Source organism: Mustela erminea, chromosome 1 (genome assembly GCF_009829155.1).
Source record: "Mustela erminea isolate mMusErm1 chromosome 1, mMusErm1.Pri, whole genome shotgun sequence".
NCBI lineage: Eukaryota > Metazoa > Chordata > Mammalia > Carnivora > Mustelidae > Mustela > Mustela erminea.
Genome location: NC_045614.1, coordinates 109,999,530 through 110,027,498, shown reverse-complemented (window position 1 = coordinate 110,027,498; position 27,969 = coordinate 109,999,530). Strand labels below are relative to the sequence as shown.

General features: G+C 40.3%; 1 protein-coding gene and 1 long non-coding RNA gene across 12 annotated transcripts in view; one reads left to right on the top strand and one right to left on the bottom strand.

The window, feature by feature from the left end:
* LPP (LIM domain containing preferred translocation partner in lipoma) overlaps nt 1-27,969 on the top strand; it is a 644,971-nt gene that overhangs the window by 522,498 nt on the left and 94,504 nt on the right. For all 10 annotated transcript variants that reach the window (XM_032359809.1, XM_032359818.1, XM_032359824.1 and 7 more), the window contains one exon: nt 12,714-12,883. In XM_032359809.1, coding sequence (XP_032215700.1) covers nt 12,714-12,883 — 170 coding nt within the window. The remainder of the gene's footprint in view (nt 1-12,713; nt 12,884-27,969) is intronic.
* Nucleotides 12,877-23,959, bottom strand: LOC116599916. Of its 2 annotated transcripts, none has more exons than XR_004289467.1 (3): nt 23,483-23,959; nt 19,959-20,049; nt 12,877-14,238 (listed from the first exon to the last, which is right to left on the bottom strand). It is a non-coding gene; the product is annotated as an uncharacterized LOC116599916 (long non-coding RNA). The 2 variants fall into 2 exon arrangements; XR_004289466.1 differs by lacking the exon at nt 23,483-23,959 and adding an exon at nt 22,668-22,950.

Sequence of the window (27,969 nt, the reverse complement as noted above, 5' to 3'; positions counted from 1 at the left end):
TTGTCAGTAAATTCCTTAAAAATTGTTCCTAGGAAATGGATGGTATACAGATGAAAGTGACAAGTGGTTCTAGTCAGTCACTAGTCCCCCAACCCTTCTCCCTATTCTCAGGATTGAATGTAGCTGAATTCTCAGGACCCTTAGGATTCTTTGGAGCACATTTTTAAAAGCTCTGACCCTGCTCCTTACTCTTGACTGAGAGAGGTGGGATCTGAGGCTCAGGGTGTCTCAGTGACACTGAGTCAGCCAGCCACACATGGTCAAGCTCACCCCTATGCACATTTTTCCACTAATACAATTGCTTTTTCATCCATTCTTCTGTTCCAAGTTGGCCGTGCCCCATGGATAATATCTTCAGTGTTTCAATTTTTTTTTTTTTAATTTCAAAGCAGTCTTTCCTTTTCTTAAGATACACCACCGCTCCCATTTGTACCACCTGCAGCAAGCTAAATTATTCCTCGGTGTTTACACCTTTCAAATATTTATAGACCGTCATCATAGCACTCCTTAGTCATCCTCAAGCCTCGCTCTGTGTACATATATGGCTCCTCTAATCCTCCTGTACCCGTCAGTCTGTCTTGTCCTTTATCGTGAGCACTACTCTCCTCCCTGGTTCCTACAAGAGAACAGTCTGAGTATATTCCAGATGGGAAAAAAATAACCCCAACATGTTGTAACAGGGGGGGAGAAAAGACCCTGAATAGATAAAAGGAACAATCTACAGGTTAATTAGTAGTATGGCCACAAATATGTGCACAGTTTTGTTTCAGAAATAAAGCAAGCTGTATTTGTTGTAACTATCTCTTCTTTGAACTTAGCAGAATGCTGATAATGCCAAGCTGTGTTTATAGTCCAAATTTTTGCTAAAGACCTTCAACTTTGCACTCCCCCTGTGTGGTATCTCTTGCCCAAGACAGAACTACAAATAAAAGCACTGAGCAGGAGCTGATGCAAGAACCCATTACTGAGCTTATCTGTTTTTAGGCAGTTTCTGTGGATTTATAGAGTTTCTGAGAGCTCTCCCTATAAGCCTTAGTAAGGAAGAACCCTTGTGTTATCTCACTAGTTATTAGGCACTTGGGCATTAGTCATCCTATAAAAATTAAATGTGTTTACCGAATATGATAATCTAAAAATGGAAACTACGTTAGTGCAAGAGGATTCGCCCAGAAATACTCTGCTGACATAAATAGAACATGCCTATTGCCTCGTTTCTTGTTTCTTTTATTGAATAACTTTCAGAGTGTTTCAGTGATTTTGGAGTCTTGAGTCTTCTGTCCAGAGATCACCATGGAACACCATGGAAGAGATCACTTCTTACCCTCAGACAGGCTTACTCTAATTTACCTGAGAATGAAAACTTGAAGCCTGGGAAGGTCCTTTTTTTTTTTTTTTTTTCTCCCTATTCTACTTGAGCCACTTCTGAACTGAGTGCCTTTTTTTTTTTTTTAATTAACATATAATGTATTATTTGCTTCAGGGGTACAGGTCTGTGAATCATCAGTCTTACACAACTCACAGCACTCACCATAGCACGTACCCTCCCCAATATCCATCACCCAGCCACCCCACTCCATGTATAGGTCTTATCAGAGGAGACAGGAAGGATCTGCCCATTCCAGGTACATAGAAATGTTCCATTTTTCCAAAATCTGCTATGATTCCAAAAGTGTTCCTTCATTCCCAACCAAACCCTTCCTGTAGAACTTTCTGAGACTTTCTTCTCCTCTTCTCACCTGATCTCACAGGGCTGTAAGCCCTGACAAGGGAGAAATGCAGTTTCTGGCTGCATTTTGATTACAAAGTGTTGTGCCACACCTCAGAAATGATGATAGCCAGTGCAGTTTATTAGAATGAAATTTAAACTTTTCTACTTTTAAACCCAGTGATTCTGCTAATCTGGAGGTGGCAAAGAAGGGTGGCTATTTATTTCCTCTCTCACACAAAGTAAGATTGTGAAGGAACTTATTCTCTGAATGAAAGGGGAGAGGGGAAAAGTGGGAACCTTCTCATGTTTTATTCAGATGTTAACAAAGAAAATTGAGAAGTGTTTCCTTAGAATTGACACCATTTTTATCCCAAACATTCTGGTGATAGCAGACGACTGTTCAAGCTTCTTGAGAGTGAGGGGAAGTTTTTTCAGAAGCATAGTCCCGGTGGGAAGTATTACCTAAAAGTAATACACTAATTGCTTTCAATCTTGCATATTTCCACATACTGTGTGCATACATACATGTATTAATAACTGTTCCCAAGACATCACGCTAGCACTCCGAGAGCTCAGTGTTGCTATGCAAGTGCCAGAGACGGAATCGATGCAGACTGCAGTTTAGCAACAAGAATTTTCCAGACACGCGAGGGCGGACATGGAGATGGCCACAGGTCTGAGAGTTGGTGCCTGGATCTCCCTCTGAGCTCAAATGTAGCATCATGTGTCAAGTATTCGTGGCATCCCTCTGCCCACTCCACTGAGAAGATGAACGGCACTGCCAGCATTTCCAGGGAGCTTAGATCCTCAAAAATCTATCCACGTACATCTAGGACTGCATTCCATCTTGTGGATTTGCACAGGAATTCCTTAGAATATGAACTCTGGATGAAAGCCCAGATAGAAAAGTACATTGTGCTCTATTGTGCATGTGATTTATAACAACGTTCATACCAAAAATGTATTTTACAGTGATATATCTTAGAGGAATTCCTTACACTTTGTTATCGTTCATAATTTAATATGTAAATTCCTCCCCGTAACACTTCAAGCCACCAAGAGCTGGGATCTCTGTTGAGGTACTCAGGACTAGCTCAGGTGGTTGAGGTAACTTGCCCAAAGTCACAGGTTATATATATGGTAGAGTCAGGATTGGAACCCAGTTATAATTACAGATCTACTACCTTTCACCTTGAGTGTTTTTTATCCTTTGAAAGTTAATAACAAAACAGAAGGCTATTGTCAAGTGAATGTTGTATGTAAATCCAGTATACAAAAACGAATCAGTTCAGACCGGGTATGGACAAAGAGGGAGCAGAGGTCCCAAGGTATGGCTGCAGAACCCACTAACACACATCTTGCTGCCATTCCTTTGATTTTCAGAGCACCCAGGTGGAAAACTCCAGAACATGTCAGGGTGTTTCAGACAGAGTTGATTGGTTCTGCTGTTTCAGATAGTCCTTGTTCTGGAATCATGCAGGAGTCATCCATGTGGACTACTTTGTGCCACAGGATACTCCTTTCACCATATGGGGAGGGAGGAATTCCTCATGCTCAGGCAACAGCGCCTACTAGTGGACAGAAACTAATATTTGAGGTGGCCCTGGGAGCTAGAAGACCACTCTGCTTAGGGCCTGCAGCCAGGTCCAGGTCTCATCTCTTCCGTCAAGGCATCGCCTCTCTCTGAGCCTTTGTTTTTGCATTGGTAGCTGAGGTTAAACCAGATGTTTTCTAAATTTTCCACATGTTCTTTTGTTCCTAGACTTTTAAATCCTTTTAACATTATATTAAGGGCATTTCAGCACTGAGTGGAAAAACAAAAGCTGGGGTGTAGTCTCCAATGAGACTATCCTCCACCTCCGAGTTAAGTACCACAAGCGTGGGTAATGAGGTCCAGGTCAAAGACCGCTAGACTTGGGGCCAGATGAACCAAGCCTAAATTCCAGTTCTGTTATCAACCTCTCAAGTGACACACAAAATGATTCCTAGGTTAACTCATTTGCTAGATAATTGCCTTATCTAGTGTGTAGTTGTTGTGAGGTAACGTTCAAACAATATGAAAGAGGTGGAATTTTAAGTGAGCCTTCAGGATTTCTCTCGATCTTGATATATCAGAAATTTAAAAGTAATGTTAGTCATAACTTTCATTTTGCTCATTGTGGTAGCATCAAGTGACAAAGCACATTTAATATTATAAAGTACTATATAAATATAAGGAGTGCTTGGTAACATCATAAGATGCTCATAGCTATTGTTGGGCATTGAGATACTAAAACTTGAGAAACATCCTCTCGAGTTACATCATGGTTAGGTTTGCTCTTAAATAACCACAATTCATTTGGAGATTTCCCATCACAGAGACTAAGAATAATTGGGCAAATTAAAGTATTTTCAGCTTGGGATGGAGCTTGAGAGAAATATAAATTCCCATGAGAGATACCATAGAGCAGATTCCAATCATAAATCAAAAATAATCATGGCAATAGCAGTTGTAACTGTACTAGTAAATATTGTGTTTTTTTTTTCTTGTAACCGATCAATCATGAAGTAAATTTTAAATATAGGAAAATATATTAAGAATTCAGGGGGACGGTATGAAAATGTCCATGTGTAAAAACTAAGCTGAAGGAAAATCTTGACTTTAGTCAAGATAGATGCTGATATTCCTGTCAAGCGTATTGTGAGGTTCATGTGAGCTTCCTGCCAGGCTGGATATTTTTAGGAAATTTGGAGTTCTAAAGCAATAAGCCAGGTTAGAGGACAGGTGAAGGGGGCACCAAAGCCGGACTGCTAGGTCCCTATTCCAGCTTCAGTATTTTACTCCTTGGCTGCAGACAAGTGACTTAACCATCTCCAGGCAGCCATTTCTGCTGTTATAAAGGAGATGATGATAGGACCTACACCAGCAGGTCAGTGGAGAAATTACCTAAGGTAATATATTTAAATACTTAAAACAATACTTGGCAAATACTAAGTACTGAATAAATATTGACTACTATCTTCCCTTGGGGGTCCACAATGAATGTTGAACACGAAATTCTCTAGTAACAGTTTGATGAATATAAATCTTGTGTAACTGCCTCACAGATGCAACTGTCTCTATTGTCCCCATATTGACTGTCAGCTTTATAGGTGGGTCCAGAATGTATGTTTCCCTGCTTTTGGTTGCAGTGATCTCTCCATTTGAGGTTAAGCTATACCTGCTATAGTTGGAGGGAAAAAGAATCAGGACCTGTATGAGTCCCTTTGTGGCTATTGTGGAACTTCGTGGCCAGGTAGTGAAGGCAGTCGTTGCTGTCCCCTTTATACCGAAGCTGAGGAAATTTACCTCTGTGTGTCATACTTACCACAGAATAGAAACTTCCTAAGTGTGTTTGCTGAGGGGCTGACAGAACGGCTGGACACCTGACTCAGCTGAGACCACCTGATCCTTGAGGGGGGCCGCTTATTGCTTATTGGAAAACACATGCTTCAGGCTCTGAAAATTTAGGAAAGCTGTCCAGGTTCCCATAGCCAGTGAGTAACAAAGGCAAGACTCTCAGTTCTGTCTGATTTCCTTTACACCTTTATATATAACTTGTTAACGGGTGTTATGCATTGCATTCAGAACTGCAAAGCAGTGTTGTTTTTTATTTTGCTTTTGTTGTTATCTGATTTTTGCTTTTACTGGAGCTGCTTTCCCTGAGAATGGAAGTTGCGGGAAAGTGATTGTCCTGACATGTGTATGTCCCATGCATGTGTGTGTTACTTGGTTTGGCAGAGGTTGGGACTAGGGTGCGCGGTGTCCCAATTCACCACCTTTGTCAACGCGACTAAGTACAGCTTACTAAGAGGTCGCCCCGTAGCACCAGGGCTTTGGGTCCTAACCGTCATTGCTTTGTCAGAATCCTGTAGGACAGACTTTACTGTGCAGCACATACACATGCAGTTCCTTCTAGAGCAACGATTCTCGAACCCACTGCACACTAGCATTATCATGTCAGGGCCCCATTCCAGACCAGACTCTCTGGAAGCAAAGTATGGACATCAGTGTTTTTGTTTTTGTTTTTGTTTTTGTTTTTTTTTAAAAAAAAAAAAGCTTTCCTAGTAGGAAGCCAGAATTTGAGTTTCAATACTTTAAAATCTTCTCTGAAGGACCCCTCATATCTACGGATCTCCCTACCTGTCGCAGATTCCGATGTTTACTGAGAGCTGCTGAGGTTTCAGGGTCAGAGAGATGATGCTGTATTGGCTCTTCTTTCCCTGGCTGTGAAGATCTCAGGGCAGCAGGAAGTGGGGCTGAGACTGGAACCAGGTCAGACTTCGGAAGCCCGTCTTCTTCAGCAGCATGTGTTTTTTCTACAAGTACAGTTTATTGTTCAATCATAACTCTCACGTCCTTGGCATTGGCTAGGAGTGGGGGCTCTTCCACCCCTGAGACCTTGGCCAAGTGACTTAACCTCAGACATCTTACCTATCAAATAAAAATAGGTAAGGGTTATAGCACTGTGAAAGAATGTATGTGGAGTGCTTAAAGCAGTGCTTGGCATAAAGAAAAAAACACAGTAATTTTCTTTTATATTTTTGTTATGCTTCTTCACAATGAAGTGTAATTAAGTCTGTGGGACCTGCTTGCTTTTGCAACCCCATGTGGGACTCCCCCTCCCAAACCCCCTGTCTTCCCTGAAGGTCCAGCCTGAGCAAATATGTATCTAGAAATGAATCATCTCATGGCTAGACTTCATAATGACTTCCTTTCATCGGTAGGATTCAACCTTCACCCCCATCTTACCTGGTCTGTGGCCTGGGCCTTTATCCACCCACTGCTACTGTTCTCTCTGACAATTAGGGGTGTTTTTTTGTTTTGTTTTGTTACTCTAACTTAATTTCTTTTATTCATTACTTATAATTTCTCTGAAGGCTTCCCATGTCTCCCACTGGTCATCATGCTATAGCAGTCATCTCTCCTTTGCCTGCCATGTCTGTGCTACATGTGTGTGCAAGAGAGCACAGGCATGTGTCTGTAGGGAAGAGAGAGAGAGAGGAACTGCCATCTGCTGCCTCCTCCCTCCCACCCAAGTCCCCATGGAATCTTCAGGCATCTCAGCAAGGATCACCTCAGCGATACCATAATGAACTAGTGAGATACCATTGTACATATGTAAGTCGGGAGACAACACTAGGTGTGCCCTACAGTCCAGCTTTTAAGATATGATAAGGATCCCATTATTCACACAGCTAAATAGCACTAACCCTAGGAGACTCGATATTGCCATGTTACTTAAAGGTGGAGTTCAAGAAAGTAGGAAAAAACTGACACACACAATCATACCCTCTGTGGCCATCAGTTGACATTCTTGATAGATTCTGTGTTGTTCAAGGCTGTACAGCACTGCTATAGGATACATTCATTTACAACACAAAAGAACACTTCTGTAGGGGTGCTTCTAATTAATATAAGTGAACTTATGCAATGCTGGTCAAATTTGAGAACGTTTAGCTGATTCTGTTTTTGTATGTTGTCAATGAGTAGAAAGCCATTGAAAACTCTTTGAAATAAGACTTACAGAGACAGCATGAGGGTGATAACTCATTGGTGAAAAGTAGAATTTTTTTTTCAGCCAACTTAGTGTTAACAGTCTGTCCCTGAACTGTTTTGGATGCAGATGAATCAAACCTATGTGGGCAATACTCCTCAGCCGTTATCCTAATGAGCAGTACAGAAATAGTGACCCCTTGGAACAGCAGCTCAACCTGGCTGAATGTGAGAATCGGGTTTTTAAAACTCCAGCTTTTAAAATTCCAGCCCTAGAACATTCCATCCCATCCAATGAAATCAGAATCTCTGGAGCTGGAACCCAGAAATCAGTGCTTCGTTTCATTTCATTTTTTAAGTTCCCCAGATTATCCAATATATTGGCAAGGTTGAAAATCAACTGTCCTTAGGACTTAAGTAGTTGAAAAAACAGGGCGTCTCTTATGACACGCATTAATGTTGCAGGATTCTATAAAATAAAAGCTTTGGTGATGAGAAAATGCCATCATTCCAGAACCTTCAGTGAATGTCATATGCACCTGTCATAAAAAGAATGCAAACCTGTTCTATTATCTTTTTGTGCCTTCAGTGGAAGATAATTTCTGAATCAGCTTAATGGGGGCTCTGCTCTTGGAAGATAATTCCAGTGGCCATATATAGGATAATTGGAGCAATCTTTATTTCTAGGAATACTTTACCATGACTTCATTACCCTGATATAACCTTATTGATTCAACTTTTCCAACAGGACTGTGCTCAGAATATTTTGCAGAAGGTGCATAATGAGAAACCTGATATATCATACAATCGGCATATAGGGTTTCAATTCATTGTGATAGTTAAAAATAGAATATGGCTTTGCCTGTGCCTAAAATTTCTATTATAAGTCAGATAGCAAGGAAGACGTGAAGACAAATGTGACCTGGCTTGATGTCTGCATACGCATACATTTTCTATTTTACTTTTGATGTTGAATAATGTGAAACTTTGGGAGTATCACCAGCTTTCAAAATGGCTGTGGACATTTTTGATCCTACCTCGGAAACAAACAGTGTTTGCTAATGGTACAAGGATCGCACACATAAAAAAGCATTTTTAATTAAAAATTTTATTTTTACATTCTAAAGGAGATATATCCATATTACCGAAAGAGAGCGGGATGCAATTAATATGAAAACCTATATCCTACTACTCTGCCTCCCTTGCTCAACCTGTTAGTGGCCTGAAATGTCACCCCCCCACCCATGCCCTTCCTAAAAATGACTTGTTCCAATTCTGCATAACCTTCCAGACATAACTCAGGACTAAGACTCCCATAGAGTTTTTCCATTTTTAAGAGGAAATAAGTCAGATACTGGAGCAATCAGGAAGCCGTCCTAATGGCCCATGATGAAAGGTAAAGGATCCCGATTTGGGTAGTAGGATGCAGCGGGGAGAAGCCTTCCAGAAAGCGTCACTCCAGAGGTTGCTATAGTTGGGACAGGGTCCATGGGTGAAGGAGTGAAAAGAACCCATAACTGGTTCTGGAGCAAATACAAAGCCGTGCACATAGCAAGCAATAATGTATGTGTAAGCAAGCTTTAGAAACGGGTTCTTTTTTATTATTATGATTCAGGCATCTTAATTTACTATCAAAATTCTCCTCAGCCTGTCTGATCTTCTGTCATTGGATTTTTTTTTAAATTACTGTGCTAAGCTTTGCCAGCAAGCTCCTCATTCCAGCCCTGGGTCTGAACTTGAGCTTCCTACCGGCCCCTAATCAACTCTGTTTCCTTCATGCTCTGATGCCTTCCAGTCTGGTACCGTTCCCCTGGTTTTTCTCATTTAAAAGTGCTGAGATACTTGTCCAAAAGATGGGCATTAAGACTGTGGTCTGCTTTTAATGATGTGTAGTGTAAGCCCCTCTAGGGGCAAGGATGTACTCTGCTTGAGTAACTTTGTTCCCATTGTGAATGCTTCCCTAAAAGGCATAGTTTGTAAATTTTGTTAATGTGAAAAGGGAACATTCGGGCACCTTTTCTGTCCTGCTGATGGGTAGGGCTATTTTTATTTTTTGTTCTTCGCTCTTTTTCTGTGCTTGTGATTTTAAAGGTGCCAGACTGACTGCCCTCGAGCCTGTGTCCCCGATTTCTCCCAAGAATAGGAAAAATACGGGAGGCAGCTGAGCTGGTCATGTCTGGGTCCAGCATATTAGCCTGACCCACTCTGGAAGAATGTTCTCCAAATTATAAAGGAGAAGATTGTTCCTTATGAATACAGCCCATCTGCTTTCATAGCTGAGAAGACAAATCCTTGTTGTGCTAGCACCAAGTTACTGCAGAGGTTTGGGACCTAGTCAAGCCCAGCCACTCACTCCCTTTGGAAAAACCAGAATGTTTTTCTCTCTCCCATCTCCACCTGTCACAGTTCCATCCTTAAGTTGGGCTCAAATGCCTCTTTCTCCACAGAACCTTTTGCCGAGCCCCTCTCACACGTGATTTCCTTCCCACACCTCCATAACACTTTCTCCTCTAGCACTTGGCACCTTTTTCCATGTAATTATAGATTGTATAGAGTTTTGTAGTGATTGTAAAAGGCACTGACATCATCGAATCCATTTCCGTAGATCACACAGAAGCCGAATATAGTGGTGGCAACGAGCAGATACCTGGGGAACGTTTGTTGAACAGAATGAAAATTTCAAAACTTGTCTTTTCAGCCTGACCTTTAGGGATCTCCCCTCATCTTTCTCTCTAATCAGTGATTGAGATTCTCTCCCGCATCCTTAGGGTTAGCAAGCAAACTCTCCATAGACTATGTAGACTCCAGCTCTAGGGTTCCAGAGACTATACCTCAGACCAGCCATGGTCCAGATCAGAATCTCTACCTCCAGTTGTCTTATGGAGGCACTGACCAGTAGACTGTGACATTTAGCCAGAATTTTTTCCCCCAGGGTGTGGCTCACACATCATTACTAGTGCCTGGTGGATTATCAGGGAGCCCTGTTTAAGGTCTAAAGGGGAAAGAGTAATAAATAAAAATAACTCTGTTGACTTGAATTTAACACATTTGAAATGTAAAATTAGAGTATTTTTGTGTCATTAGTATGTATTATTTTTCTGCTGCTGCTGCTAAACCTATATTTTTCATTATCACTATTGTATTACATTTCTTCAGTTCAACAAAATAGATCGGTGATTTCAATATGATTCAGTGAAGGCAGGAAAAATAGTAATAAAGGTAATACCATAAATACCACTTTGGATTAATATTAAAAATGGAGATTTTGGTGAAAGAGGGTTCCAATATAAATATTGGAAGTGAATCTGTAAATTCTAAGATAAATGTGTAAGTTTGCACAAACAGTTATAAAGGAAAAGTTTGAATACTAAGTATGATGATGACTCTTTAAAAAATAGGATTTTATGAATTGGTGATCCATTGGCCTACAATCACAATGTGTTTTCTGTGATGAAATGACAGATAGTGACATGAAGCTTTGAGGAATGTAGCATCGAGTTCAAACATAGCACAGTGAACTTTTTAGTAAACCAGTTAAGCTGCTGGGGTTTTTCTCCTGAATAATCACAAAATTAGTGTCATATGCAATAACCTAATTTTGTTACTAAAGGCAATGAAAGTCCATAATTTTAAAGGCAACTTTCTAAGGTTATATATCTCATGATAAAAACAGATAAAAATAGATAAAAACAGAATAACTCTTGGGTGGAAGTTTGTAGAATAAGCCACAAAGTTATTACAAAAGCTTTTATCAGATATCAAGACTATGATATCAGGACTTCATAATGTCAACTATAGTGAAGAGAGCTCAGTTTCCAGGAGTTTAACTCTTTTTCCAGTACTTGATATTTCTTATTTCTTAGTGCAAAAAAATGATCTGTAGTTTGGGTTATATTTTAAAAATACATTCGAGTCCTGCAACAGAGCGTATAGGAATATTTTCCAGTGCCAGTATAACCAGAGAGGATTAGAAATATATTTGCCTCTTTTCTCCCAAGTTGAAACATTTAGCCTCCCGTTTGTAGGTGTGAAATGATTGTCAATCCAATGTGATGGAGTGCTGAAAGCAGTCTTCAGTGAGAATCTCCCCATAATGTCAGCTCTATGTTCAATCCTAATGCACAGAAGGAAACAGAGGCCAGACAGCATAGTGGTTAAAACCATGGACTCTAAAGCTAGACTACTTGAATTTGAATTTCATTAACTGTTTTTTTGTGACTCAGTATCCTCATCTGTAAAATGGGACAGTAGCAGACCTATGACATAGGGGGCTATCAATATGAAATGAGTTAACATGTCTAAAAGCACCTCGAAGATGCCTGGCACAGGGGAAGCCTGAGGTTCACTACAGCTTATGTGTTAAAGCCCTCCGATTCTTGTTGACATTCCCAGTGACCGATAATTATTTGTGAAGACTTCTTACTTATAGAAATAAAGAATAGGAAGGAAAACTGGATGTGGATCTGACCTCTGGCTCAAGATTCCCATGACGGAACCAGATCGAGATACAGACTGCAGCCAGCATGATGCCTCACACTGACATAAATATTTGTTTTCAGTTATGTTTTCTTATTCCTATTTAAAACAATGAAATTTTTAAACCTAAATCTGATGTCCATATGTGGTCCAGATGCCCCATAAATCAGTTTAAGAGTGCTGGAAGTTTACGGAACACTGGGCTGGATGGTGACAACCAGGATCTCAGGATTCAAAACCAGAGTCTATGGAACTGTTGCAGATTTTAGGGATGTTCAAACAGGATCAGACTTGGAGGCAATACTAACTGAGTTGTAATAACTTGAATGGTGTCAGGTGTAAGAGATGAGACAGTTTCACGAGGTCCTAAAAAACAGAAGTGGAAGTACGGGGTAGCAGTTAGCTTGAGGAAGTAGTCTGGCTCAATATGAGAAAGAACTTTCTAGCTGTTGGAACTGTCGAGAAATAAAAGGGACTTGCTTTTGATCTGTCTATCACTGAGGGCTGGATGCAGAGATTTTACAACCTGGGCTTTTCTGAAAGGAGTTGAAGCGGTGTTTTTTTGTTTGTTTGTTTTTTGTTTTTTTACCCCCACCGTCTAACCAGACATGGAGACTCTCTAAGCAGAAAGACCTTCTAGATGTGCCTTCCACTGCTACCTTGCTGAGTCATGTTCCTCTTACACCTGGTGTGAGATTAGAGGCACAGCAGGGGCCTCGGCATCAGGAGATCTGACTTCTACTCTGTCACTTTCTGTAGGTCCTTGAGCTGTGAGGCTCAGGTCCTCAAATGCCTCATGGAAAATCCCCATCATGGTGGCCATACTCGGGCCAAGGGTGGCTCTACCCCAGTGATCTTGCTCCTGGTGGTGGCAGCACTTGTGGTGTCAGTCCTGTTGTTGCTGCTGCTGCCATTTTGAGTCCGCTGTCTCCTCCATGTTGCCTTCAGCCCTAGAAAGACTGAAAGGATTCCTTGATATATTCTCAGGAGTCAATCCATTTTTCTGTCTTTCAGGCCGCTGTGCTCGCTGTGGGGAGAATGTCGTTGGGGAAGGGACAGGATGCACTGCCATGGATCAGGTCTTCCACGTGGACTGTTTCACCTGCATCATCTGCAGCAACAAGCTCCGGGGACAGCCCTTCTATGCCGTGGAGAAGAAAGCTTACTGTGAGCCCTGCTACATTGTAAGTTCACGTTCTGCTCTGCTGCTCTCGGGTGCTTTGCAAAGATGTCTTCTTTGGCAGAATGCCAGTCGCTCTAGATAGAATGTAGCCAGCAGATCTTTGTTTCTCCCCAGATTTCAAAGTGTGCATGTGCCCGTGTGTGTGTGTGTGTGTGTGTGTGTGTGTGTGTGTGTGTAGATTGGCATATCTTAATTTTTTCCAATTGTCCCCTATTTCTGTAAGGTCAGAAAGACATGGTAGGAAGATCTGTTCATCATCAATTAGCGGTCTGCTGGGAAGCTCATCCCCTCGTGCCTTTCAGGCATGTACTGTACAAGCTCACACACACACCCCTACACAGCAGAAGTTTTCCCAAGTGGCATTGTCATACCTCTTGTTATTAGGTCTCACCCTGCATTTGAATTTGCCAGTATTTGTAAAGAAACACTGCTGGGCTTCTAGACTCCCCGGTGCTCTTTCAAATTCCTGGAACCTTTGAATCACCTCTTCTCCACCCAGAAGATTTCCAACCTACAGTACCCAGCAGGTTTTCAATGATGCGAACAGATAGATCCTTTATAATACAGGGAAATGAATTTCCCTTAAAGGAAGATGAACAGTAGGCTGACTGAGCTAATAATTGAGTTTGTTTTGTTTTGTTTTTTAAGAACACAACAACTATATTTTAATAACATAGCTGGGTGGCTAAAACATAGTCTATCTTCGTTATTTCTCAAGCTACTTAAATCTACACATTAAGCTGTCTTCTGATACAGCAATTTGATGAATGAATATAAACTGGTTTTAAACTTAAAAATACATTTCCTTGTTGTCTTGCTGCATGATTTTAATCTGTTTAACACTTGTTAGTGGAAAATTGGTGCAGTGGAAAAATTGGCGCATTTTTGCAAACATAACATAAAGGAAGCTTTGGGTGCAAGGTTTCGGGAGTTACACCTAGCTCTGCAGAACCCCGAGGCTCAAGTTCACTGCAGAAGTTTCTGGCCCTGTCAGTATCTTCCCATGACCTGCCGGCTCTAACTCATTGCAGCCCTGGAGTCCACAGAACAGATCTGAAAGTTCTTCAAGATTAAGATCTTGCAGGATTTAATATTGTTTTGCATCTCTTAGGTTCAATTTTATTTCGTTTTACTCCCCAAAGACAAATTAACTTAAGTACGTATCGCATCGTCCTAGTGCCACACAGTGCTGGTGCTGGAAACCAAGTCCTCTTTGTAGACATGAGAATACAGAATCACAGAAAGGAGGAAAATGACCTCTTCCGTTCCATCACTGGGGACATAGCCAAAGCTATATTCAGTCCTTCATACCCCTCGTCCTGTAGTCTCTGCTGACAGCACACATTTTTAGTTTGTCTAGAACATAAGCAGAAACACTGTAATGTCCTATTGATCGAGGGGCGGGGGGGACAGTTACATCTATGAGGGAAAGTCTCCTGAACAGAAGCTTACCTCTTTAGGAAATAAGAATATTTCAAATATCACCCTTAGAAATCTTTATTGAAAAGAGAAACAATACAAAATCCCTTGCCTTTGTAAACAGACCACGTGGACAGTGACTTCGGGCCAGCACAAGAAATTACTTATTGCAGTAAACTCTGTGGCAGTCATGTCCACAGAACCTTTGCAAGCACCTGTGGCCCTCTGTCCTTATACGAAGTGACCACACTGCTCTGTTTTGTGTGGCTCTCCGTCTATTTTTCATCCTTCCTTGGACTGCATTGTTGATTTTTTCTACTTAAGTGGTGCTCTGGTGACAGTCTCCTTCATTTTTTCTTGTATCCCTCAGGGCTAAGGATTGTATGAGCAGTATTGGGAAATGGTGTAACACAGTGTGAGGAACATGGTTTGAATTTCATTTCATCATTTAAGGCTTTGTCTCCTTGAGAGAGCTCTTTCTGAGCCTCAGTCCCCCCACAGATATGGGGGTCATTGCAGAATTTTCCCCAGAGACTTGTGAAGATGAAATGAGGTAATCCTATAAAGCACACTTGGCCTGCCCAAGGAATGGTAATGGAATGCATGTTATTCTGAGATGAATTTTGGTAAGATTTCTGGCATATTTAGTACTTCTGAATATGAGGACCTTACATGTGCCGTGTGACTCCTTGGACTTTAGCGAATTGTTTTAGCCTCACAGGCATACCCCTTTCCCATTTTTAAATGCTTTTCTTGCCCTTCTGAGTGTGTAATAAGACTGAAAAAAGTGTCGTCTGGCTGAATTATGGATTTCTACTGTGTGTGGGCTCAGGTTTTGCTCTCCCAGGCCAGGCATGAGGAGCCCAGTGATTCTTGAGTTGGTAGTTCCTTCTGCTTTGGTTGCCCTATTGCTAGACTGTGCTTATGACAAAGAAGAGTATCTGGGAAATATTTAATCACATCCTCGGAAGAGCTGGGTGAATTCAAACAATGGAAATTCTTACCATCCTTTTTAACATCTCTCCCTCAGAAGAACCTTTAATCAAGATTTTTCTTTATGAGATCTATCCATGGTGACTCTAAAATGTAATTTAATTCTTATCAGAATTCAGTTAAACTGTATTCAGAGACCCTGTTCAATATTGATTTCAGAGTTCAGCACAGCCCTCCAGCTCTCAGATGGATGTTTTAGCATTTTAATTTCTTTGGGACTTTTCGTAAGTCCAATAAGCTGCCACACCAGAAATGTGAAGAGTTTTCTTTTGAGGGGATCAGGGAAGCTGAGAGTCTAAAATGAAACAAGTTGGTTTTGAAGACAGAAGTGTGTGGTAAGGAGGATCCTCGGGCTGTATGTCTGTCACCTGGAACCAAAGCCCTTTGAACAGAAACACCTCCGATGGCATCTGGTCAAACTGCCTCTTCTTCCATTGGTGGAAACTGATGTCCAAGAGACATCCTGTATAAACAAAGTGAAGAAAACCCAGGCCCTGGGCCTCAGTCAGTGTGTGCTCTTTTTTTTTTTTTTTTTGGTAATAGAATCAGAATATTCATTACTGTGGTTTAGTTCATTATTTCTGTGTAAAGACCACCCATGTTCGATGTTCTGAGTTTAGAAAGGAGACTCATCTAATATAAATTTAATTTCTTCTTGCCTAAATTAATTATTGATCAACTTAGATCATATTGAAATTGACCATTTACATAATTTGGAGGGAAAATATACCAGTTATGTTTTCATCTTTGCTCCAGTGATTATTCAGATTTTCCTATTGTCTCTTGAATCCTTAATCCTTGCACATACGTAACTGTAATTAAACTGGTTTGGTTCTGTAAGGCACTATAATTCTCTTTAATCATTTTATATATGCTTTCTTTTGTGTTTTCTATTGGTTGACCTAATATAAATATGTATATAGTTTTCCACTGTTAATAATCTCTATTTTTTAGGTTTTTTTCCATTTAGTTTTACATTATGTTTACATACTACATTTTAAAGGTATTTGCCACTAGAAAGGTATTGGGTGTTTTCCATTCTTTCAGTGTTGTAAATAACATGACTGTAAATAACTGAGTAAAAGTTTTATATTCTTTTACTTTGGATTTTTTTTCTTAGCTTAAATTCTTTGACTTATATTACCAAGTTTACTTTGCAGCAATTTGGAGAACTTTTGCTAGATTTCTTTAGAAAGATTTCTCAAATTCACAGAACCATCAGAAATGTGAAACCATATGTTAAACTATAACCTATCCACTATTGAAGAGGCTTATTTATATTTAATTTGAACCAATTTAATAAGTACCTTATGTAACAGTTATTTTTTTAAAAAGATTTTATTTATTTATTTGAGAGAGAGAGAGCATGCTCAAGTGGGGGGGAGGAGCAGAGGGAGAGGGACAAGCAGGTCGCGCTGAGCATGGAGCCTGACGTGGGCCTCCATCCCAGGATCCTGAGACTCTGACCCAAGCCAAATTCAAGAGTCAGACACCAGCTAACAGAACCACCCAGGCACCACTATAATAATTATTTAATTTACATTTGTATGGTTATTAGCAAAATCAATAAGATGATTCTCAACTTTGGTGATCTCTTAAAAGTTTAGTTTTGATTATTTTTATGGAGTTGTATAAACGGACAGATTAAAATTATGAGTACTAAGCTTCCTTGAGAAGTAAGGTGATATAAATAGAATATGTTGCTTCTAGACCTTGGTCTCCTGGTGTGACCTTGGATAAGTCATTTAATTTCTGAGTACCAGTATCTTCATTGATGAAAGGGAGATAGTAATTCCCTGCCTGTCTTCAAAGAAAAGGAATGACCAGTTGTGATATTTTATACATTATGAAATTGTTTACTAATAGAGGGGCTTGATCCATTAATAACATTATTATCATCACTTTGTCCCTTAGTATAATCTGATACAATTTAGAAATCCTCTGTGTTTGGGGTAATTTCATAGCTACAGTTGCTATGGAAATACTGAAATAAATAGACGTCATAAAAGGAATATGAGGACATACAGGAGAAGAAGAGGTTCATGCTTTGCTTGAGAAGATTTTTCTGTTGGTATGAGCATGAGGGGCAATAGCCGTGCATCCCACTTATGTGTTCTATCCTGAACGAGACAGGGTTAGCCGCAAGTATAGGTTAATAGAAGAACTGCTGTGTCCTTAGCACTGCCGAGGAGTCTGGGCCTGAGACATAGCACATCCGAGATTCTCAGCAGAAGTCTGTTTACGAAATGGCAGCCAAGCATCTTCCCCTAAACCAGGGCTCTTACTCAGAGTGGATCAAATCCAGCTTCTAACTCTCCAACAGTGGAAGTCGCTACAGACATTTTTATTAGAATTAAAATCCAAGTGATTAAAAGGTCTCAGGAAATCGGAGGCCAGCTCCACAGGAGACTAAACACTGCAAGGTTCCTGAGCTTGACCCATCTGTGGCCAACATGCTCGCAGCCTTTTGCTCCCTTATGTCCCTAAATGGCCACAGGCTCCTACCTCTGCAGGAAAGTTGTCCTTTTATATGCTCAGTTCCTCCCAATAGTGTTTTAAAGGCAGTTATGGCTAGTGCTTAGAGTTCGGACAAATGCTGAAAAATCCATGAGAACGCCTCTTGTCTTTTCCCATTGCCCACCCCTGCTTCCTCACCTCCGAGGAGCATCTGTCTCTCTTTCCCCCTCACACCAAGCGCACCTGCACACACACTTGCTTCTTGATATTCATCAGTATCCCTCAAGCACACTCCCGGAAAGGAGAAAATGCTTCAAGAAAGAGGGACATCTGTCAAGTGTCCTCTAGAGCGATTTCACCATGCCAACTACTAGTGATCATTCCCTCTGCACCACCACCCCCCATCTGACAGTGCTCCGGAGCACCCTTGTTGTGCTTCACTGTTCCTAACAGACCAGTGCGGGTGTGGGATGGGGGAATTATCCGTCCCACTTGATGACGGCTTTGATATTTCCAAAACAAAAACAAACTAAGGCTAGGGACAGTTTACCACCCTGAAACGGATATTCAACTTCCTAAAGATAACAAAGATACTGATAACCCTCTGTGGATAAAGCCTTCCATTTCCAACATTTGAACCGATGGACACATAAATTGTGCCTTCCAGCATTCCAGAATCTGAAATACCCAACTTCTTTTGGCAATAAAACACAAGCTCTCTGTCTTTTCTTGAGCATTTACATGTGGCTCTCCCTGAAATGCCTCAGGTTTTAAGGAGAAACCCTGCTTTTTATGGTTAAAAATAATCATAATAATAACATTTGTTTAGTGCTTTCTATTTTATAGAACACTTTTCTTTTAACTTATGTCACCCTCTAATGATCCTAGAAAATAGTACAATTATTATTGCCTGCCTTTCCAGTAATATGCAGCTGAGTTTTAGAAAAAGTCAGTTTGCTCTGTTCCATAAAGCATGACCGTCAGATCCAAGACTTGACCTGGCCTTTGATTCTCAAGTCCCCCTCCTTTCAGGCACCCAACCAGGGACTGGAAATTTCATTTGTGATTCCTAGGTTTCTTTTCTCGTAATTAATTTTTTCTCTATTACCATTTTTTCATACTGCCAAGTTTAAAAAACTACAGTTAGCCTACATTCTGAATTTTATAAAGTGGCTTTTGCCTTATTTTTGGACATATTAGAGAAATATTAAGCTCAAAATATCCTATCTTATGGTAGTTGTTCTTTAAAAAACTACAACTCTGTTTTTAAGTACTGTATGCTCACTAAGAAAAATGAGAAAATGTATTAAAATAAGCATAGTTCCTCCTTCTAAATAATATAACACTTTATATTTTACCACAGACTCCTTTTCTATTTCAATATCTCTGTGTATAGATAAAACCATACATCTGTACACATGTGGTTGACACAGGCATAGACACACGGCACACACACACAGATGGGATAGTATTCTCTGTACTAATCGGTAACTTGCTTTTGTTACAAGACAGTGCATCAAATTTTGCCTTCTCCAAAGGGCATTCAAAGTGTCTTCCATGGGCATTCAAGAATATATATCACCTACATACATTTTCTGAAAAAAAAAAAAAAGACTCAGAGAATCTAACAGACAAATAAATTAATTAAATTTAAGTATATAGGAAATCCAGGGCTAATAAAATGGTGATAAGCAATGAACCAATACAACTCATAGTTAAAGAGAAAGGAAAAGATGAATAACAAATTCAGGCTTAAAGAAAATAATATTCATCACCTACTAACTACAGTATTAATAGCAGACAAAGTACAATTCAGAACTAAACTATTACATAGGCCAAAGTATATTACTTTATTGATAAAGGCCACAGTTCCAGAGGAACAGCCCTGAGCCTTTCTTCATTAAATATCATTATGTTGAAATATATGATACAAAAATATTGATGAAATATGAGCTGAAAATGGTTAAACCATATGCTTTATAAAACTTTAACACATTCTGTGCAATCTTTGACAAACCAATTATGGAAGTTGAGTAATGTGATTAATATGATCGGTCCAATCTTCTTTCCAAATCTACACGGAAGGTTTAAAGGAATATCCTCTCATAGTGTAAGAGGCAAACATAGACATTTCCCACTTGGGCTCACAGAGTTGCATATAACAGTATAGCAAGACAAGAAACTTATCAGAGGATAAATAAGCATACCCGTGGGCTGAAGACATCTTAAAAGTAGTGCTGACGGTAACACTGCATGACAGCCAGAATGAGACCCAGCCAGAGCTCAATTCCAGTACAGCTGGGATCATTAATTGCAAAAGAAAGGGTGCATATATATTAATCTATAGACCCAGAAAAGGACAACAAAGTCAACCCTACAGGAATAAGGAAATCGTTAAAGGCAGTTATCGATAAACTGAAAAATACTAGAATTTTTAGGTCCAGGAGATGATTCTTTGAAAAGAGAAATAAAATAAGCATTCAGGGAAGATGAGAAAGAGAGAGAAACAGAAATTACAGAAGACTAGGAATGAAAGAGAACCTCTTTAGCATATGTATAGAAGATGTTTAAAAATTATTGCATTTAAAATTTTATGGAACAGGCTATGATCTGTGCATCCTTAAGATACGATGGAAGAGCACTTGAATAACCCCCAAAACACAGATGGAATGCAGACCTACCATCTGAGAATGCACCAGGAGATTTCACTGAGAGGACTTCTCAGATCTTAAAAGAATGAATGATTGCTGTACGAGTTCAACTTTTTGAGCTTAGCAAGAGAAGATAAGCTTCTCAGATCATTTTAGAAAGCTACCCTGATCATGGTTAATAATATTATTAACAAACCAGGTTGCCCCCCAAAGAAAAGTATGCTCATCTGACTTTCTCCCACGCAGAAACCCTAACCGAAGTATTAGCAAATTTGAGTGCCGCAAAATGAAACATCCCAGGTAATTCAATGTTAGGACAATACAAGGGACATTTTAACCTAATCCATCATCTGGATATCAAATGTTAATAAACCAGTCATCTCCTTAAATGCCTAAAGGGCATTTAATGAAATTTATCCTACATCCTTATTTAAAACAAAAACAGTTGCAAGAACACAAAAGGAAAATATGTGTTTAATAGCATAAAACAAACTGATGGCCAGCCTTCTTCCGATATCTTTCTGGGTATCCATAGGATTACTGGTATTATATTAATATTGTTTTTAACATTCTAGCCTTCATAATGAGAACTGTGGAATGCAAAGTCTTATACAAACTTTCATATATATAACTTTTTCTTTGTTTTACATATATATTTAAATTTATTATGTAGTATTTCTAACACATAAAGATATAAAGCATGATATGATGAAATTTCACATACCCTGTATCTAGTCTTAACAAATAAAAGATTCGAAATTCCATTGAAAGCCTTAGGTCCTTGTCCCTAATCACATTCCCAAAACTCTAATACAGAGGTAGTCATTATGCTAAATCTGTTTTTTATCCTACCCATGTATTTCTTCATATTTTGACTCCATATCTCTAAAAATATAGTGTCACTTGTCTATAGTGTTTCTTAATTTTAAATGAGTAACATTTGTCATACCCATTTTTCCGAGACTTTTTCCCTCAAAATCATTAAGACTAAGAGGTAGCAATATTTATAGGTGATATGATTATTCTGGAAAATCTGAGAAAAATATGAAGTCTTAGAATAATAAAAGTTGGGGCGCCTGGGTGGCTCAGTGGGTTGAAGCCTCTGTCTTTGGTTTAGGTCATGATCCCATCATCCTGGGATCGAGCCCCGCATCCGGCTCTCTGCTCAACGGGGAGCCTGCTTTCTCCTCTCTCTCTCTCTGCCTGCCTCTCTGCCTACTCGCGATCTCTGTCTGTCAAATAAATAAATAAAAATCTTTTTAAAAATAATAATAAAAGTTTAGTAACAACAAAATTAAAATTATAAACTTTGGTTTAGAAAACATAACAGGAAAAAAAAAAAGCCCTATACAAGAAGCAACAAAAACTAGAAACTACCTAAAAACAAAAACTATAAAATATCTAAAAAACCATAAATATAAAGTTAACCTTTAAAAGCATAAATGATCTAAGTGAAGAATGCTATAAAATTTTACAAGGATAATTACCCCATGAGCAAAATGATTTGGGGATTGAATATGTTTCGGAAAGCACGTCTCACTTCAACCACATGCATTCACATCCTCACCCTCTAATTAAACAAGAGCAAGGCTTTGCAGGAGGCGGGACAGTTACTGCACAGCCCCCTGTAAACGTTTTTATTTAGTCCTTTTCCCCAGCTAGCCCCCAGCCCTCTGCTGATTAAGGCTCCTGCTCACCACATCCCGGCAGGCTCCGAGTCCACCCTTGGTGAGGGCAGGGAGGGAAAGAGCTGCAGGCAGATTGCCCAGAACAAGGAAGAGGCTCGGGAAGTAAAACCTTTTTCTCCAGTTCCTATCCCAAAGTATATTCATTTCTGTTGTTATAGAATTAGAATGCATTTTAAAGGCCAGAAGGAAGGAACCTTAGAAATTCAATAACGTCAGTTTACAGCTGAGAACACCTGAAGCCCAAGAAAGCTGACTAGTTTGCCTGAGGTTATATGGTTTATTAATGGCAGAGGCAGGAATAGAAACCATGAACCTTGATGATGCCGTTCAAAGAGCTTTCTTTGGGACTGACATGAAGAGGTTTAATCATATGTGGCTACAGACTCCAGAGCAACATCCCTAGAAAATGTTGGATTCCATAAATTTTGGTTGGAGAGCGTAGAAATAGGACAAAGTTTGCTTCAGCTCTAACCAAGATGGAGAGTCTCAGATTTCCAGGTTCAGTGCCTCTGAAACTTTATGCTAGAACCTTCCCACTGCCCTAGTTTGTTTATTTTTAAATCAAGCATGAACTCACCACTCGGTGTTTGCCAGAGTTTGGATGAATGTCAGCATCAGGCCACTGTAATAATGGTTTAAGATTATTTAATCCTATTACTTGTACACTTCATTAGGCTGAGTGAATTGTTGGCAGCGGTTCAGTAAAACTTCCTACTTTAGAGATAAAAGGATAGAAAGAAAACAGGGAAGGAGTCTGTTCCTCGTTTTCTTTCATATTTCTCGTTTGTCTCTCAAAGGATAAAGGAATGATAATTACCCAGATACAGCACGTAACCTGTGTTAGTGGGGTCTTCGGAGCTGCTCTGTACCCTCAAAAGAGAAAAATGTCTATAACCTTATGTTTCCAATTAGAAGGAAAGGATTGGGACAGAGGAGAGAGAGAGTGTATGTGTATGTTTATGCTTTAAAATCAATGTTAAAAATAAACCTGAAAATAAGTTCAAGAGTCCTAGGTAAGATATTCAATCTTTCACTTAGCGGGCCTGGTGTGAGGCAACAAATGATTTTCAAGAAAAAAATCATGGAATGTAAAGTCAGACCTCATTCACACCCAGCCTGACCAGCTGCTGTTCTGCATTCTCCTCCATATTTCACCTTGTTTCCCCACAAATAGAAAGTAATATTTCTTACCTCGGTGGCTAAATGGGGGTTCAGAGAGGCTGATGGGGGGGTGGGCAAAAATCCAAGTGTGGTGCCTTTAGATAGCAAATAACCTCACAGGGCCAAGCCCCAGGTATGTGCAAATAGAATCCACAAAGGAGAACTTGGCTTCCCTTGAATCCCCAAAGGACTATTTATTATGAGTCAGCGTGGAAGTCTCTGGAATGTTACCTGTGTGCCGCGGGTTCAAGTGCTCCCAGCATCCAAGGGGCGGCAGCTAGTCATGAGACTCTGGAGCTTGGTTCCCCAAAATGTGTCAGAGGTCACCTGTTTTGGAATCACTGTCAAGTCCTCATTAAAAAAGTAAAGTTCTGGACCACTCCCCAGAATTTCTGCACAAGGAGCCAAGAAATGTGCCTCCTTTACAAAGCTCTTGAGGGAGGTTCTTCTGCACGCTCCGTTTTGAGATCCACGTGTCTGTATTTCTAGCCCAGCTCATCTAAGAAGTAGTCCCAAAATACTTCACTATCTCCCATCTTTCTCCTACACATTCTTTTTACCACACTTGGCCAAATGGGACTGTCTTCTCCTGGACATTGATATTTTACACTTCTCTGTCTGTGCTCCTGCCTGGCTGCTGTCTGCCTTGTGCCTTTCCCCAGTGCCATGGTTTGAAAATCTGTATCAGCCAATCTTAAAAAGCTTTCCTGAAACTTCCCCAAATAGATGTGGCCTTTTCCAATGCAATGCTTTTGTTTCCTCCTCTCTGGTATGATTTCACTTCCTACAACTGGCGTTGAAGTCATTTGAGTTTTTGACACATTCTCTTACTGTTTAAACCCCGTCGAGAGTGTGCTGTGTTGGGGTTGGGCTGGGGGTGGGGAGGTCTCGTTTTGTTCATCTTCGTCTTTTCCATGATTCCTGTCACATTAGGTGAGCCATCCCTGCTTTGATATTTATGGGTCTTGGGGCCAGAGGGACCTGGTTTCATTCTAGATTCCCGTGCCTCCTAAGAGGGCTTTTGACTCTTTGCCCTTTGGTGCACCTTCGATTTGAGACTTCCTGTGAATATACGAAGCAGAGAGGAGAACTTGGCTCATTTCAGTCACTGCTGAAATGTAAATGTGAAAGATTGAAGGGAAAGATGTGAGAGTGAAGCCAGCTGTCTAGCTTCCAGTCGTAGAATTATCATAAGAGCCGGCGCACTCAAGGTCAAACACATAGACCTGACTCCCAGATGAAAACTGTCAGAGTTTGAATGGAGGTTCTCTGATGTTCTGATGACTTTGAATGGGACATGGTGATTCCCTCCAGCCAGGGAAGCCAGCCTCCAGCCAGGCTTACCTAAAAGAAAAAAAAAAAGGGAAAAAAGAGATCTACTCCCAGGCCCTCTCTTTTGCTCACCCTCCCGCCCACCTCCTGAAATCAAGGAATGTGGGCAAGATCAGCATCATCATTGTAACATGGCCAGTGCTCTATTTGAACACTTCACGCTGACAACAGCCTGGTATATTGTAGGTCTTCAAAGAATGTTTACTTCTTTAACTTAAAGCTTATTTAATAAAACAGTCTTTTACATTTACAATATGGGAAAACAGGATGCCGGGATAAGGGCGAAAGATGTGCTCGGGGGTCTTACAGGTGGATGGAGACACTTAGAATTGTTTAAGCCTTAAAAGCCAGAAAGGAATTAATAAGTTTTTAAATTATATAAAAATATTTTTTTGAAAGAAGAGTAAATATATTCCACAGAAGCTGTTCTTTACTCTAAGGGCTGGCTCTTTATTAATGCTAAAAGGTATCTGAGGCAGTTTACGTTAATAAAGTCATTGGGACACATTAGTTAGAATAAAAGTGAACCTTCTAAAACATATCCCTTTAAAAAGTAAAAATGTGTATTTTTAGTCTAGTTTAGGCAGGCTCTAAATTCTATTATAAAGCATAACAAATACACAAATAGGTTTTCCACAAAACAGATCATACGATATGTGTCAGGGTCTCATAGGAAAGGGCTGAGGGCGGAGACTAGGGACATTTGGGCGGAAAGGAGGCACTTGACAAAAAGGCTTCACGGAGGAAGAGGCATGTACCAGGGTGTCGTGTGGTAAATCTGATTTTCTCCTAATGCCACAATAGTCATTCTTTTTCCACCCCTGACAGACGAGTGGGAACTGTTACTATTCCTTCCTTTCTACAAATTAACAAAATCGAGGCTTAATAAACTAAGGGCTTTGGAAAATGAGGAATTAGCATAGGATTAGAGCAGAACTTTGAGCTAGTTCCTGCACTCTAAATCTTAGCCTCTACCTTTCTCTTGAAGTAAATTCAAGCTAACAGATGGCCTGTCATCAGATAGGATTTTTTTTTAAATCAGCAAGTCTTTTTTTAATAAACCTCAGGCCCCAGTTTGGTTACCACTGTTTTGAGAATCTTTCCCTATGTTCCTCTAAGCTGAAGACAAGCACTCCACCCTCTGTGTCCCTAGAGCTTTTCTCTCCACCTTGGTTTCACTTCTTCACCTGTTTTAACCCTTTACTGTTCCCACGTTCCATCGTCTCACAATCTCAGCCTTATGGATTCTCACTGTAAGCTCCTTTAGGAGCAAGCTCATTTTTTTCTGTTGTTCTTTGTGTCTCTTTTCCCTCTTCAACCCCAGACCTTACTCTACATCACCCAAAATAGTGCCCAGAGCAGTACCTCTCTCCCTGAGGGGAATTTAGTTGTCAGTTTGTGTGGGTTTTGGTTTTCTTCTTTTTTCTTTTTTTTTTACTTTTCTTTTCTTTCCTTCCTTTCCCCTTTCTTTTCTTTTCTTTCCTTCCCTTTTCTTTTCTTTCTTTTTCTTTTAATGAATGTACCAGTCACCTTGGGGTGCTGTAACAAATACTTTGGACTGGGTGACTTAATTGTCTACACAGCAGAAATTCGTTTCTCACAGTTTTAAAGGCTTCAAGTCCAAGATCTGGGTGTCTGCATGGTAGGATTCTGTTGAGAGCCCCCTTCCTGGCTTCTTACTTTGTCCCCACAGAGCAAGGAGAGGGAAAGAGAACAGCTCTGTGGTGTCTCTTCTCTCATAAAAACGCTAATCCCATCATGAAGGCCCACCCTCATAACCTCATGTAAACCTAATTACCTCCCCGACACCTCAGCACCAAATACCATCACACTGGGGTTAGAGTTTCAACATACAAATTTGGGGGAAAAACAGTTCAGTCCATAGCAGTGGATTATATCTTCTGGCCAGATGTCTGTGAGTGCATTATCGGCTCTGGTTAATGGAGTAATGATTAGAAAAATCCTGTTTCTTGGTTAAAAAAACAACAACAACAACAACAACAACAACAACCTGCGTACTTAGGTATTTAACAGGTGTTTATCGAGCATCCTGTTGCCCTTAAATTTTTTTGCTAGACTTTCAGAAGGTCTCTGTTAATGTTCAGAACATTGCAGAGCCATGCTGCATTTTCCCTTAAGGATACACTTTAACCCACTAGTCCTTACCTCATTTTTAAGACCAAAGAGAGAGAAAGACCCAGTTCTTTACTGGGTTGTTGTGCATTCCTATTAGATCATTAGGAAATTGGCCTGAGTGGCAGGAAGCCAGACTGGCCTGAGTCTGGCCAGGCAGTGTCTGCAGGTCATTCCAGCAAAGCTGCTGGAATAACGATGTATTCTCCCATAAAGTACTCTTTGTCAAAGTCTCTTTTGGAATTAACTCCTTATGCAGGGATCAGTAAACCTCACCCACTTGCCAATGTAATTAAGAGGTGGAAGGCTAAGCATTACTATTAATTAAGTTCAAAGTAAAATAAAATGAAGAAGGTTGTTTTTATGAAATTGTGCGGTCCCAATTCTGCTTAAGGGTGTTTCTGAGTTCTTATATAGGGGGATCCAGGAAATGGAGGGGATGACTGTCTCCACAACGTTGGGAAAAGCAAGCATTTAAACATGTCTCTTGAATATTTCTAACTGAAGAGTAAACTCTTTGCTGATTGTACGAGCCAGTGAATGAACACTTTTTGCGTACAAAGGGCCAAGTTTGGTGTGGTTGGGTATACAAGCAGCCTGAGAATCAGCCATGCTCTCACAGAGCTCTTAGCTGAATGAGGAGTAACAGACATGCACACAAGCATAATTCAAGACTAATTCATCTGGGAGAGAGATTCAGGCAGTGGTGGGAGCTCAGAGAGTGGGGAGAGGAGGGGACCAACATCAAAAAAGACACACACGCCCCCCCCCACCCCCCACCCCCCCGGCAAAAGCAGAGTAGGATTTGGTATAGGGAAAAGAATGAATGGGCAGAATTTGAATTTCTGAATGTTTATTTTCCTTGTTGAAGTTTACAACTTCTGGAATCAAAGGAAAAGAAATCAGCCTAATGGTAAGGAAGGATTTATGGAGCATTCATTGTATGTGTGCTATTCTGCGGAAAATTTGGGAGCAGAAGAGGTAAAAAGTATCTCCAGGTGCGTAGGTTTTTCTGTATACATGGCAGATCATCCTGAACCCATCACCTTCCTCAGATGACATCTTAAAGAGATTCATCACAAGGCCAAATTCCTTTGTCTTGAGACCACAAGGAACAAAAGCCAAAAGGATGGCCAGGGTGATGCTGTGTTTCGTTTTCTAGGAAGGTGGATACTTAAAAGCTAGCAAAGAAGCACGTACATACTTCTAGAGACTTTAAGTCCATTTTGCTGATAGAATTGAGTGACAAAGGA